The sequence below is a fragment of the Oncorhynchus mykiss genome, chromosome 12 (assembly GCF_013265735.2).
Source record: "Oncorhynchus mykiss isolate Arlee chromosome 12, USDA_OmykA_1.1, whole genome shotgun sequence".
Taxonomy (NCBI): Eukaryota; Metazoa; Chordata; class Actinopteri; order Salmoniformes; family Salmonidae; genus Oncorhynchus; species Oncorhynchus mykiss.
Window position 1 is genome coordinate 54301917 of NC_048576.1, and position 12896 is coordinate 54314812.

Below are 12896 nucleotides of genomic sequence, written 5' to 3' on the forward strand. Positions count from 1 at the left end.
ATGCGTCAGTGTCAATCATACAATTAAACTAATAGCCTACACAAATAAAACAATTGAAGCAAATTGTGGTTTCTAAAAGTTTTTAAAATTATTTTTATATTAAAATCAATAGTATATTTAGACTATTATGGTTACAAGCAAAACTGGGTTGTGGCTAGATGGAATACAGCTACAGACCAAAAGTGACATGTTCGAGTCGCAATGGGGACAACTGTAGCATTTTCGCTAACCCTTACCGAATTCTCCTTACCTGCTACGTAACGTCACTTCTGTCCATAGCTGTACTCTAACATAAACCGCAAAACTGTGGTACAAACTCTGAGCAGAGTTGGTACCTGTGAGAAAAATGATTTTTTTTAAAGAGGCACAATTACACAAGCAGACCCATTATCCAATCAATTTTATTGTTTTTAAACTAGGCAAGTCAGTTAAAAACATTCTTATTTACAATGACGGCCTCCTGGGGATCACTGCCTTGTTCAGGGGCAGAACAGATTTTTTTACCTTGTCAGCTCTGCGATTCGATCCAGCAACCTTTCGGTTACTGGCAATCTTTCGGTTACTAGGCTACCCTGCCAGTCCACAACTGAACTTAGCCAAAATCACATCTGTACATTTTCAAGGCTTATTATCCATAACAGTTCTCCAACTATTTGTGCCTCCAAAAAAAATAAAAAAATAAGAGTACGACAAAAGTATAAACCCAGCACAACATTTAAACCATATATGACAACGGTCAAGATAATGTATTTGAACTACAAATATACATTGCTAATAGGATCAAGTTACTGTTAGTTTCAGCAAGATATACTTCTGCAGATTTTCTTATGAATCTTACCAAGAGATCTATTACAGAGAATTTAGCAATGACATACAGCCTTCCTACTGTGACAAATATTCTACACTTGGGGAGTACACACACTACTACATGCTAAATTATCAATTTAAATACCATACAACATCAGAAGCATTACATCAAGGGCAGGAATTGTGTCGTTTTTAGAAGGGTTTTAAATAGAACCCAGAGAGTTGTAAGGATTTTCAAAAATAATTTGGAGTTAACCTTACAAAAACCACAAATAAATGTTAGGTACATTTCCCTCTCACTCCATGCATTTGGCAAGTTTGGAAGGAAATGTATATCATTGCAGTGTGAATATGATGTGTTTATGGTGTTTGGAAAGAGGGTTATACCCATTTTCTCAGCGGCATTGGTAATCATTGAATTGGTCTGCATGCGTCACATGCAGGAGTACATACCTCAACACTTCAGTGCAGGGATGAGAGATCTCTGCCCAGCAGCCCTAGCGACTCTAACCGATCTCTATGCCTTTCCTGAAGTAAAAATAATCCTATTAAAAAGCACCACCACCGGCCAATCCACTTCAATCAAATTCAAACATGGTCGTCGGTGACCATTACTGAGGACAAGGCCTTATTGGCACTGATACCTCAGTGGCTAGTGCAGGTCTTAAAGCAAATCAGTCACTGTCCAGAGAAGTTCTCTGGGAACTGGTAAAGAGTTGCAACGCTCCCAAGCAGGCATGGCAACAGGAGCCGAGAGGCAGCTCTCGAGTGAGCTCAAGTACGTCTGAGATTCAGCACCATGGCTGGTGAGTGGTGACAACCTATCAGCTGTTTGCATTGTTTGTTTAAAACTCACTCTCCAATTAGTGCTCCCTTCAACCTTCGGTGATATAAAAGGGAACTGTGCGGTGGCACCACTTTGGAGAAATCAAGGAAACTGATTATGTGCAGAGGCCCACCACTTCAAGATTATCATCGCTTTAAGTGTTATACAGGGGTTGCCATGTTTAAAACCTTGCCTACCTTGGTCTCTAGTGAAAAATATTTATGCAGTTTCCTGGAGCTCCATGGTTAATATAGATCTAAAGTTGAACAATGCAAACCTCGGTGTGTCATTAAGAGTTATTTCAAACCGCATTTGTTCATTGAAGAACGGCTGCTAAAGGCCACCTGCTTGTATGCGCCACTGCTCCAGGTAAAGTGCAACCCAGCCGTTTGTGGAACAGTATAAAATTATGAACAAAGAGGCACAATTATCTTGATCATTTGTGGAGGGGACACAATAGGTTAGAAAAGGTTGGACATCGTCTTTGCAAAGCAGATCTACCGGTTCTATATAAAAAAATAAATTGTTGGTGGACACTCTGGGTCTGCTAAATGTATTTCAGCAAGAATGTATAGCTCGCTGCAGTATCATGAATATCTAAAATAATTTCTGTAGGTAAAGTAATTTCTTTAGGTTAAAAGTAAATATAATAAAATAAATGGTATGGCAAGTCGGAAAGTACAAAAGGCACCAAAAAAAAAAAAAAAGAATCTACAAATTCAAACATGTGCAACAACTTACAGATTTAAAGCATAAATACCAAAGAAATAATAAAAGGTTCACAGATATAAGGACTACAAAGTTCCTTCGACTCATGATTGCAGCACTCTTTGGATAGTCTCTCTCACCCAGTGTTACACTAGGATATTTTGGAGTATGAACACATCCGTATATTGAATTGAATCCCTCGAAGGAAGACTACATTCAACTTATAAGAAAACTGTCTGAGGCAAAGCAGCAACAATTTTCATAAGTACATGAGATCACCACTCTACACTGTTAAAACACCAGACAGCGTAAATGTCAGAATTCTTAGCATCGTGGGCAGAAAGATAGTAAATCTTGTATCCATACAAAACTTCCAAGACTTTGAAGGGTGTAGATCAAGTTTGGATTATTTTATTTTTTTGTAAGGCACCTGGTTTAGCAGGCATTGTATTAAAAATAATGTTTGACATTTTGTAAAACCAAGTGCAATGTGGGTATGCTTCTGTTTGTACTATTTGTTGTCATAACAGTGGGTAAGCAACGGAAAATAGTTTGGTCTAAATATATTGATCAACGTCCAAAACAAAATCTCTTTGCGCTCATTCTTTTATGTTGAAATATCTCCAATAAAGTCCTTGAGACATACAAAATCCTTAAACTCAGGGTGAAGATGCACCCATTGCTAATAAATTAGTAAATGTTTTACCAATAAACAAATACATTAGATGAGTGAGATTTTCATGCACGATGCTCATTCCCTATGAAATATTCGCTGCATGTATTTATCAAACAATATATTACACAAAAATGGTTATACTACATATAAAGCATAGAACCTTGGAGTATGAGGATTTCTACAAGCAATAGGGGAAGTTGAGCAAGTTATGACATGAAATGAGGCTTTTCAAAATGCTTCTGCAATGCTTAAGCATTGAAGAAAAATTCAAATACAGCCCACGACAATTTGCTAGATAAAAAAAAAGTGGTGCATTTCTATAGACACTGTGGGTGTAGGGGGAAAAGGTATATGTAATGGCAGAATGCATTTTACAGGGTCCTTTAAAATGACAGATTAAAACAAAAACACAAAAGCATTCCACTGGTTAGATAAGATGGAAAGAAGAACATGTCAATTTAGCAGTGTTCGACGAGACGGGACCGTTCTCCGTTACACACGTCTGGCTCCTCCATTTCAGAGGGAATACCTCCACTCAACCCCCCCCCCCACCACCTGCCTTTCACCACTAGGAACAACTCCATGGGGTTATGGAGACAGAGTAAATGTCTTTGTAGAACGTCAAATAAAATGCTCTGCTCAGACACGAGACAGCTGAAAACTAAAGAAACACCGTCTTACGAGTAAGACCTGCATAGTGCACCATTTTAAGAACATTGTCATCACACACACTTCAAACACCACTACATACAGAAAGCAAGCCAAAATCATATCAGGAATTTAACAACAAAAAAAAAGGAGAAAAAAAAAGGGGACAAGACACGCTTGCCGCCTCCTCTCTAGTCTACTGTAGCCATTTGGAACAAATTGAGTACGGTCACTTTCGCATTGTGATCTAACTGTTGGGTAACGCTGCCATTAGACATCTATAGACTTAGCAGAAGGTCTAAGACTATAGTATAAGGTTGACTCAAATGTGATCCTTTGTTAGCAAATAAAAATGTCTATGTAATGTATCATAAACGATAATATTTTTCATACATTAAACATTTAGGAATTACCAACCATAGATGACCAGCAGCATGGTAAAACCCAGGTTGGATCAAAACTATAAAGCAAAATGATTTCCCTTTTGAAAAATACATTTTTGTATGTTTACACATGTTAAGAGTATAAAGAAATGCAAATCTAGGAAAAATATTTCTACTTACAAGTCCATTGGCCGTTGACTATTCTTATCCATCGCACCATTTTGTTTTACACTGACTCTCCATTAACGCACACAATATTATTGAACTGCAGAAATAAATCGCAACAATTTGGATTACATAAATATATTTTCCTTTGATTGAATATTTCGTTACATATATTTCTGATAGAATGGTCGTTATCCTGATTCGCAGCAGAAAAGACCATAATGGATTCAATTATCAGACGAGAGTAGCACATAATTACACTATCTATTAGCTTAATATCTGTTTATTTATGTTTGATGTCAATAGAGCAGAAGGAATATTTACTGGCTTTGAATGACAACCACTTCCTTGACTGTTAAAATGCCACAGAGTCTCCTGGCTAGAATGTAAAGTTGCACAGCTTGCGCCCATCATGTTAAATGTGAAAACCTGCGTGGAAACACACCTGACGCTAGAATCAGCTACTCACAGCACTCTTTCTAGATAATATGTTTTACTAGCATCTTACATAACATCAATTCCCCTAGCTCAACCTCACTTGCCATCAATGATCCCAATGGAGAGGCCATTGTTGAGTTGAGCATATATCACCAGGTTGGAGTTCTTGGTTGTAGACTGTACAATATTGGCTGATATCGGTTTCCACAGCAACACTGCCGTGCAATTGAACCAACTATTGGCCATCTTACGTGAATGGATGGGTGTTTGAAAAGGCAAAAAGTATCCGGATTACATTTCCACCACAAATTACTTGCCATACAGTACATTGATAGTTTTCCTTCTGAGGCACTCACAAAAGGACATGGGCCTTTGTGAGTACCTCAGTCTCCCCCTCCCCATTAAGTTACAAGTACAAATTACTAAAAAAATTATAACAATATAACTGGCAAATGCCTAGAAGAAATGCGTCTACACTGTACATCAACCTGAAGAAAAACCCAAAGCAGAATTTGTTTTTCCATAGGAAATCTCTACTGAAGGCAAATTAATTCATGACGTTAGACTCAGTCATTCAAAACATAGGGGCCTTATAACCAAAATGTTGATTGCCCTCTTAAGACCTCCCCAACACACTGTCCTGATCAGGTTACAGAAGTCAAGCACACACTGCAGCATTCAAACAAGGTCGGTTTAGCAGCAAATGGAAGGAATTTTTTTAAACTTTGTTTGTATTTTCCTTTTTTTCTTTTAACAAAGTGCTTTCTTTTTCCATACACGCAATATATAATATACTATACAAATATAATATTTAGAAGATACATTTCAGCTTAATCTATTTACAAAATGAAACACTACAAAAACAAACCATGGATGGTATATAGAGAATCTTGACTACACTAACAAAGTAGAATAAGATATTTTATTAGAAACATAAAGTATCATTCTAGTTTCAGAGAAAGTATATTTTCTCCCCTTCTAATTAAAATCATGAGTTAATCAGTCTATGGCGTGCAGTGTGGGAGACCTGCTTTGCAGAACAATAACATTGTCCCTCTACAGCAAACGAAAGGCATGTTCAGATAATGTAAGAACTCAAATAAGATGCTCACTGGATAAAATAACATATTCAATTAAAACATGCCTTTTTTTCAGCATAGGGACAATGGTACTGTTCCGCAGGGAGGGTTTGCAGCTGTGCCAATTTGATTAAATTTAGCCTTAAATCACCACATTCTCTTGGAATTAGAAAACCTAGTCCTTCAAATTGAGAAGATCGACAAGTTGCAGCAGCAAAGAGAGATGCTCGAGCTAAAAGCATTCTCTCTAAAAGCTGCGCGTCTCATTTCGTCTGGGCTGAGATCGTAACAGGTTAAGACTACAATTGCAAGTACTCAATTGAGAATCCTCATCCATACATTTTCTACCAATCTTCCCCATGACAGTGCAATGGAGCAGCTTTGTGTCAAGAACTGAGGCTGAGGGCACAAAGAAACCATAACGATATCCATGATATTCAACCACTTACTTTCAGTACGCCTAAAAAACTCTACCGTCTTCACAAAAAACAGAGGAACCCTTCCTTATCTTATGCAGAGTCACACTCCAGAAATGTATCTCTCTCAAATGAAATACCTGCACACCAACAGAAAAAGGTCGAGGCAAATATTACAAAAATATTTTCTTTGTCACCCCCTCTCCAAAGTTTCTCTGAATGTGAGGATAGACCTTAGAAATGTGTCATGCTTATTAAAACGTATCAATTTGAAAAAGTGGCAATTCATAATAGATAGATATACGTGTACTGTATGCATGAATGGACAGTACTGTAAATACACAACATAAATCACGTCATGTCAATGATGTATGTGTATCCATCTCACCTACATAAATGATACAAGTTATATACCTTTTGGTTATTTGTGATTGACGTTTTGACAGGCAAAATAAAATAAAAAAAATCATCCAAATTGCGCTCCATCCCTTTTCTACTTTGTGCCAAAGCACAATAAAAAGAGCTGGGAGTAGTAACTTCAGGAATCTATCAAAATGTTTCCAAGTAATCTACTTGAGAAGCCAACTGACAGAGCAAGCCTTTTAGAAAATGTTAATGAATGCTTCTTTCAGGACATAATTGGACCCAAGCGAATTTCACAGTTCAATGAAAATCCCTGACCCTACCACATTTCCTACATTCAATACGGTGTCAGGTAAGCTGTGCAAAACCTTACTTTATCTGGCTAGTCACCGTTTTTGTTGCATGTGTCTTTGGTACAAAAAAAAAACGAATCAAAATATAGTGTGCAAATATTTTGAAATTCTAGACGAATTTTTTTTTTTTTTAAACCCTCCCATTCCCAAAGTCCAAGTACCGATAACCAAAGTAAATGTTTGTCAGAGCCATCTTATAATACAATGCACAGACTCTGTGGCATATATCTACATGTTCCATGTTCATATGTACATTCAGAATAATTTTAAAGAGCAGAAATACATTACAAACCCACACCGTGACGTTCCCTGCACCATGTTCTGCTCTCCCTCATTGTAAAATGGTCCACTACCCTTCAACCTCTGGGAGTTTTTGTAATCATCTCACTTTAAATACAAGGCACAATGAATAGTACTCTGATCAAATACAAATACGAACACCCCAAACTAAGGAATTCTGAACTTTTAGCGCTCTCATCCCTACTTCGCAAGAAGCCAATGGCATTTTCATTTGAAGACACGTCAAACAAAGTGTATATAGAAAGAGAAAATTGATTGTTGTAATCACGTCATCTAGCTTATAGTCGAGACGACTTAGGATCTTAGCCTTCTGCTCAAGTCCATTTGAAATATCTTCTCAACTGCAGAAACACAGGAACAGAAACAATCAGGCTAAATCGCAAACCAACCTTCCTCACTGCATTCATGTCCTAAATGTGTAACCCCCAAACATTTACTTTTTTTTTTTAAAGAATCATTCCCTCAAAATATACTATTTATTTTCTTAATATTAGTAGTATTTCAGGTGCTTCTGTGTTTTTGTTGCCTTATGATGTGGTTTGCAGGTTGACATGTATAGGGTTACATTTTCTCCTCCTATGTAAATACCGTGGTACAAGAATGGGAAAACAGACAACTGGCATCAATAGGTATTAGGGTGTTCCTAACAGTATACACTATGGAATACACAGTGGCTGTTCTTCACTGGGAACACAGTTCAGTAAGGTGGCATAATAACAAGGCAGCTGATTAAAAGGACATGGGCTTGACAGGAGAATATTTATATTGAATATCTCCTGTCGGCTCACTCTAAATAGAACTGCATCCTGTGTTGGCGTTCCCACTCTGGTACGCAGACATGAAACGGGTCGTTTGAACGCTACAGGAAATGGCTACAGCAAGAACTGATGATCATTCTGTTTTGCTTCACTTCTCAACATAAAACATTTCAGGAGTTATCGTTTCATATATTGGCTTTGAATTCGCAAACACTGTGGCTCGTGAAGGTCACTAGCCACTTGCAACAAATGGCAAGTAACAGACTACTAAGTGCAGAGATAGCTACTAGTTTCATTTCTGTACATGCGCATTGTGTGAATACATACATGTGAAGCTATGGTATATGTATGTCTTCCCACTCAGCATTGGGAATGTGTTTCCGGATGGAATGGACATGCAGAGGGTGTGCCCGTTACAGTGTGGGACAAGAATGGTGCGGGATGGCTTGGAGTGTGCCATCACCAGGCTTCTCTACAGGGCCTGTCTACACTCTAGATGTGGGTACACGCAGCCCGACCAGACCTCCGGTGGGATCCCCCTTGCCAGTGTTCTCCAGGATCTGGTTCACAAAGTCTGAAGTCTCCCCGGCAACTGGGGACTTCACTGCAGAAAGAAACGTTTATAGTGTGCTGGTTATTTAGCTGCTTTTAACAGCCATTGTTAAAACTGTGTTTGGGCTCAAAACTCTCTGCAATCTTGATCAAATGCTGACTCCCCAAAATATACTCAATAGGCTCAGGTTAGCTAAGGACGAGAGAGTGTCTGCCTCATTTCATGGCCATTTCCTGAAGACAACCTACTGCACACTATATTTCTGTTGCTACTTACGAAATACAAATCATCCTCATCTTACCAAGGGTTTCTTCGATGAGTTTGTCCAACGTTTCAGTCATGCTTGTTTCCTTGTCGCAGATATCCTGCACTCTGTTCACCATCTCTTCCTTTATGGTGTTGATGACAAACAGAAGCCGATCTGGAGACAAAAAAAAAAACAGCAATTACATTTTTCAGTTTTTAAAGAGAGGTTGGCAAAAAGCCTTCCTTCCCTAAACCTCAAGGACATATTCCAGCCTACCAATCACACAATGTACAAAACTGAAGAGGGAAATTGACAGTGAGTGTGTTATTCAACATAACTGGTAAACCTATAAGGCGTTCACTCACTGCTCTAGAATTGAGTGAAAAGCTGGTCAATTCAAGAGGGTGCGACTAAATTAAATGTCTAAACCTAATTTTCTTTAGCCTATATCATTGTGTCACACAATTAATCATTAGATATTTCCCTACAATATTACAACCTTAATAGGCTTGTACTTAACAGGGTTGATTAAACAAGAAAGTTTGTTCATTGTGACCATTGCTAATTTAGACGGCGCAGCTCTTGGTTTTATCTCCTCTATATTTTGGCGTTGGGCGGTGGTAAAATTAGGATGCGTTTCTGCGCTTTGGACCAATCAAAATCAACTTGATACTATAGTAGTTTCATCTCCAGATCCGTGGATTTCTATTCCTCTGACTCTGGTCAATCAATGTTGAGAGGGGTCGTTTTTATGGTAATTAACAAAGGGAAATTGTCAGAAATTCACAATGAACCTCAACTGGCCTGTACCCCCACACACTGACTCGGTACCAGTGCCCCCTGTATATAGCCTCGTTAATGTTATTCTTGTGTTACTTTTTATTTTAGTCTACTTGGTAAATCTTTTCTTCTTCTTGAACTGCACTGTTGGTTAAGGGCGTGTAAGTAAGCATTTCACAGTAAAGTCTACACATGTTGTATGTGACAAATAACGTTTGATTTGAAAATCTGGATCAGATTTTTTCACGAGGGTAGGTATTGAAATTCAGTCTGTTAGCTTTGTTTATTTGTAGATATATAATACCAGTCCAAAGTTTGGACACACCTACTCAATCAAGGGTTTTTATTATCTTTATTCTACATTGTAGAATAATAGTGAAGACATCAAAACTATGAAATAACATATGGAATCACGTAGTAACAAACAAAAAAAAGTGTTAAACAAATCAAAATATATTTAACATTTGACATTCTTCAAAGTAGATACCCTTTGCCTTAATGAAAGCTTTGCATTCTCTCAACCAGCTACATTAGATGGCCACCTGGAATTCATTTAAATTAACAGGTGTGCCTGGTTAAAAGTTAAGTTGTGGAATTTCTTTCCTTCTTGATGCGTTTGAGCCTATCAGTTGTGTTGTGAAAAGGTAGGGGTGGTATACAGAAGATATCCCTATTTGGTAAAAGACCAAGTCCATATTATGGCAAGAACAGCTCAAATAAACAAAGAGAAATGACAGTTCATCATTACTTTAAGACATGAAGGTCAGTCAATCCGGAAAATGTCAAGAACGTTGAAAGTTTCTTCAAGTGCAGTCGCAAAAACCATCAAGCGCTATGATGAAACAAACTGGCTCTCATGAGGACCGCCACAGGAAAGGAAGACCCAGAGTTACCTCTGCTGTACAGGATAAGCTCATTAGAGTTACCAGCCTCAGAAATTGCAGCCCAAAATAGACCTAAAATTGCAGCCCAAGAGTTCAAGTAACAGACATTTCAACATCAACAATTCAGACTGCGTGAATCAGGCCTTCATGGTCAAATTGCTGCAAAGAAACCACTACTAAATGACACCAATAAGAATAAGAGACTTCCTTGGGCCAAGAAACATGAACAATGGACAATAGACCAGTGGAAATCAGTCCTTTGGTCTGATGAGTCCAAATTTTAGATTTTTGGTTCCAACCATGTCTTTGTGAGACGCAGAGTAGGTGAATGGATGATCTCTGCATGTGTAGTTACCACTGTGAAGCATTGAGGTGGTGTGATAATATGGGGGTGCTTTGCTGGTGACACTGATTTATTTAGAATTAAAAAGGCACAGTTAACCAGCATGGCTATCACAGCATTCTTCAGCGAAACACCATCCCAACTGGTTTGTGCTTAATGAGATGATAATTTGTTTTTCAACTGACCCAACACACCTCCAGGCTGTGTAAGGGATATTTGACCGGGAAGGGAGAGTGCTGGAGTGTTGCATCAGATGACCTGGCATCCACAATCACCCGACCTCAACCCAATTGAGATGGTTTGGGAGGAGCTGGACCGCTGAGTAAAGGAAAAGCAGCTAACAAGTGCTCAGCATATGTGGGAACTCCTTCAAGACTGTTGGAAAAGCATTCCAGGTGAAGCTGGTTGAGAGAATGCCAAGAGTATGCAAAGCTGTCATCAAGGAAAAGAGTGGCTACATTTAGTTTTGTTTAACACATTTTTTGGTTACTACATGTTCCCATGTGTTTTTTCATAGTTTAAGTCTTCACTAGTATTCTACATTGTAGAAAATAGTAAAAATAAAGAAAAACCCATGAATGAGTGGGTGTGTCCAAACTTGACTGGTACTGTACACACACAGCAGTCAGAATGTATTCCGACCCCTTCCCTTTTTACACATTGCTACGTTACAGCCTAATCCTAAAATGGATGTAATAAAAAAAATGAAATCCTCAAATCTACACACAATACCCCATAATGAAAAATTGAAAACAAGTTTAGACATTTTAGCCATTTTATTCAAAATAAAACAGAAATCACTTATTTATACATGTAATCAGACCCTTTGCTATGAGACTCAAAATTGATTTCCAAGAATCATCCTTGAGATGTTTCTACAACTTGATTGGACATGATTTGGAAAGGCACACACCTGTCTATATTAAGGTCCCACAGTTGACAGTGCATGTCAGAGCAAAAACCAAGCACGAGGTCGAATTTCTGCAGCATTGAAGGTCCCCAAGAACACATCATTCTTAAATGGAAGAAGTTTGGAACCACCAAGACGCCTGGCCAAACTGAGCTATCAGGGGAGAAGTGCCTTGGTCAGGAAGGTGACCAAGAACCCGATTGGATCTCTGTCAGAGCTCCAGAGTTGCTCTGTGGAGATGGGAGAAACTTCCAGAAGGACAACCATCTCTGCAGCACTCCACCAATCAGGACTTTATGGTAGAGTGGTCCAGACAGAAGCCACTCCTCATAGAAAGGCACAGGACAGCCCGTTTGGAGTTTGCCAAAGGGTTTTAAAGGACTCTCAGACCATGAGAAATAAGATTCTCTGGTCTGATGAAACCAAGATTGAACTCTTTGGCCTGAACACCAAGCGTCACGTCTGGAAGAAACCTGGCACCATCCCTACGTGCGAAGCATGGTGGTGGCAGCATCATCATGCTGTGGGGAGGTTTTTCAGCGGCAGGGACTGGGAGAATAGTCAGAATAGTCCTTGATTAAATCCTGCTCCAGAGTGCTCAGGATCTCAGACTGGGGCGAAGGTTCACCTTCCAACAGGACAATGACCCTAAGCACAAGTCTCAATGTCCTGGAGTGGCCCAGCCAGAGCCCGGACTTGAACCCGATTGAACATCTCTGGAGAGACCGGAAAATAGCTGTGCAGCAACGCTCCCCATACAACCGGACAAAGTTTGAGAGGATCTGCAGAGACTGGGGGAAACTCCGCAAATACAAGTGTGCTACGCTTGTAGGGGCATACCCAAGATGACTCTAGGCTGTAATCACTGCATAAGACGCTTCAACAAAGTACTGAGTAAAGGGTCTAAATACTTATGAAAATGTGATACTTCAGTTTTTTTTATTCATATAAATTTGCAAACATTTTTAAAAACTATTTTTTTCCCTCCTTTGTGAGTATGGGGTAACTTTCCAAACACACTCACTATCTATCAGTGTAATTTTGTTTTGCATTTCAATTAGAAAAAGGCCATGTTATCACACACAAATCTGCAGCCACTAGATCGAATGTCAACTGACAAGCTAAATTAGCGCTGTTCTTCCCAAAAGCAGTGACCGAGTTCTATTTAGCAGTAACCACTTTTTGGCCGTAATTACATTCTATTCACTCTAATCGCGTTAAATTCTCTGAGTAAATAGTCCAAGTTTTGAGAAATATAT

The 12896-nt window shown here is 38.8% G+C and overlaps 1 protein-coding gene across 3 annotated transcripts in view; it reads right to left on the reverse strand.

Annotated features, from left to right (window-relative positions):
* Positions 1–384: 384 nt before the first annotated feature.
* The window catches only part of LOC110537781 (CREB3 regulatory factor), a 29966-nt gene continuing 17454 nt past the window's right edge, over positions 385–12896 (reverse strand). For all 3 annotated transcript variants that reach the window (XM_021624166.2, XM_021624165.2, XM_021624162.2), the window contains exons 8-9: positions 8775–8894; positions 385–8524 (exon numbers count right to left, since the gene is read on the reverse strand). In XM_021624166.2, the coding sequence (XP_021479841.2) occupies positions 8406–8524; positions 8775–8894 (239 nt within the window). In that variant the 3' untranslated portion in view covers positions 385–8405. The remainder of the gene's footprint in view (positions 8525–8774; positions 8895–12896) is intronic.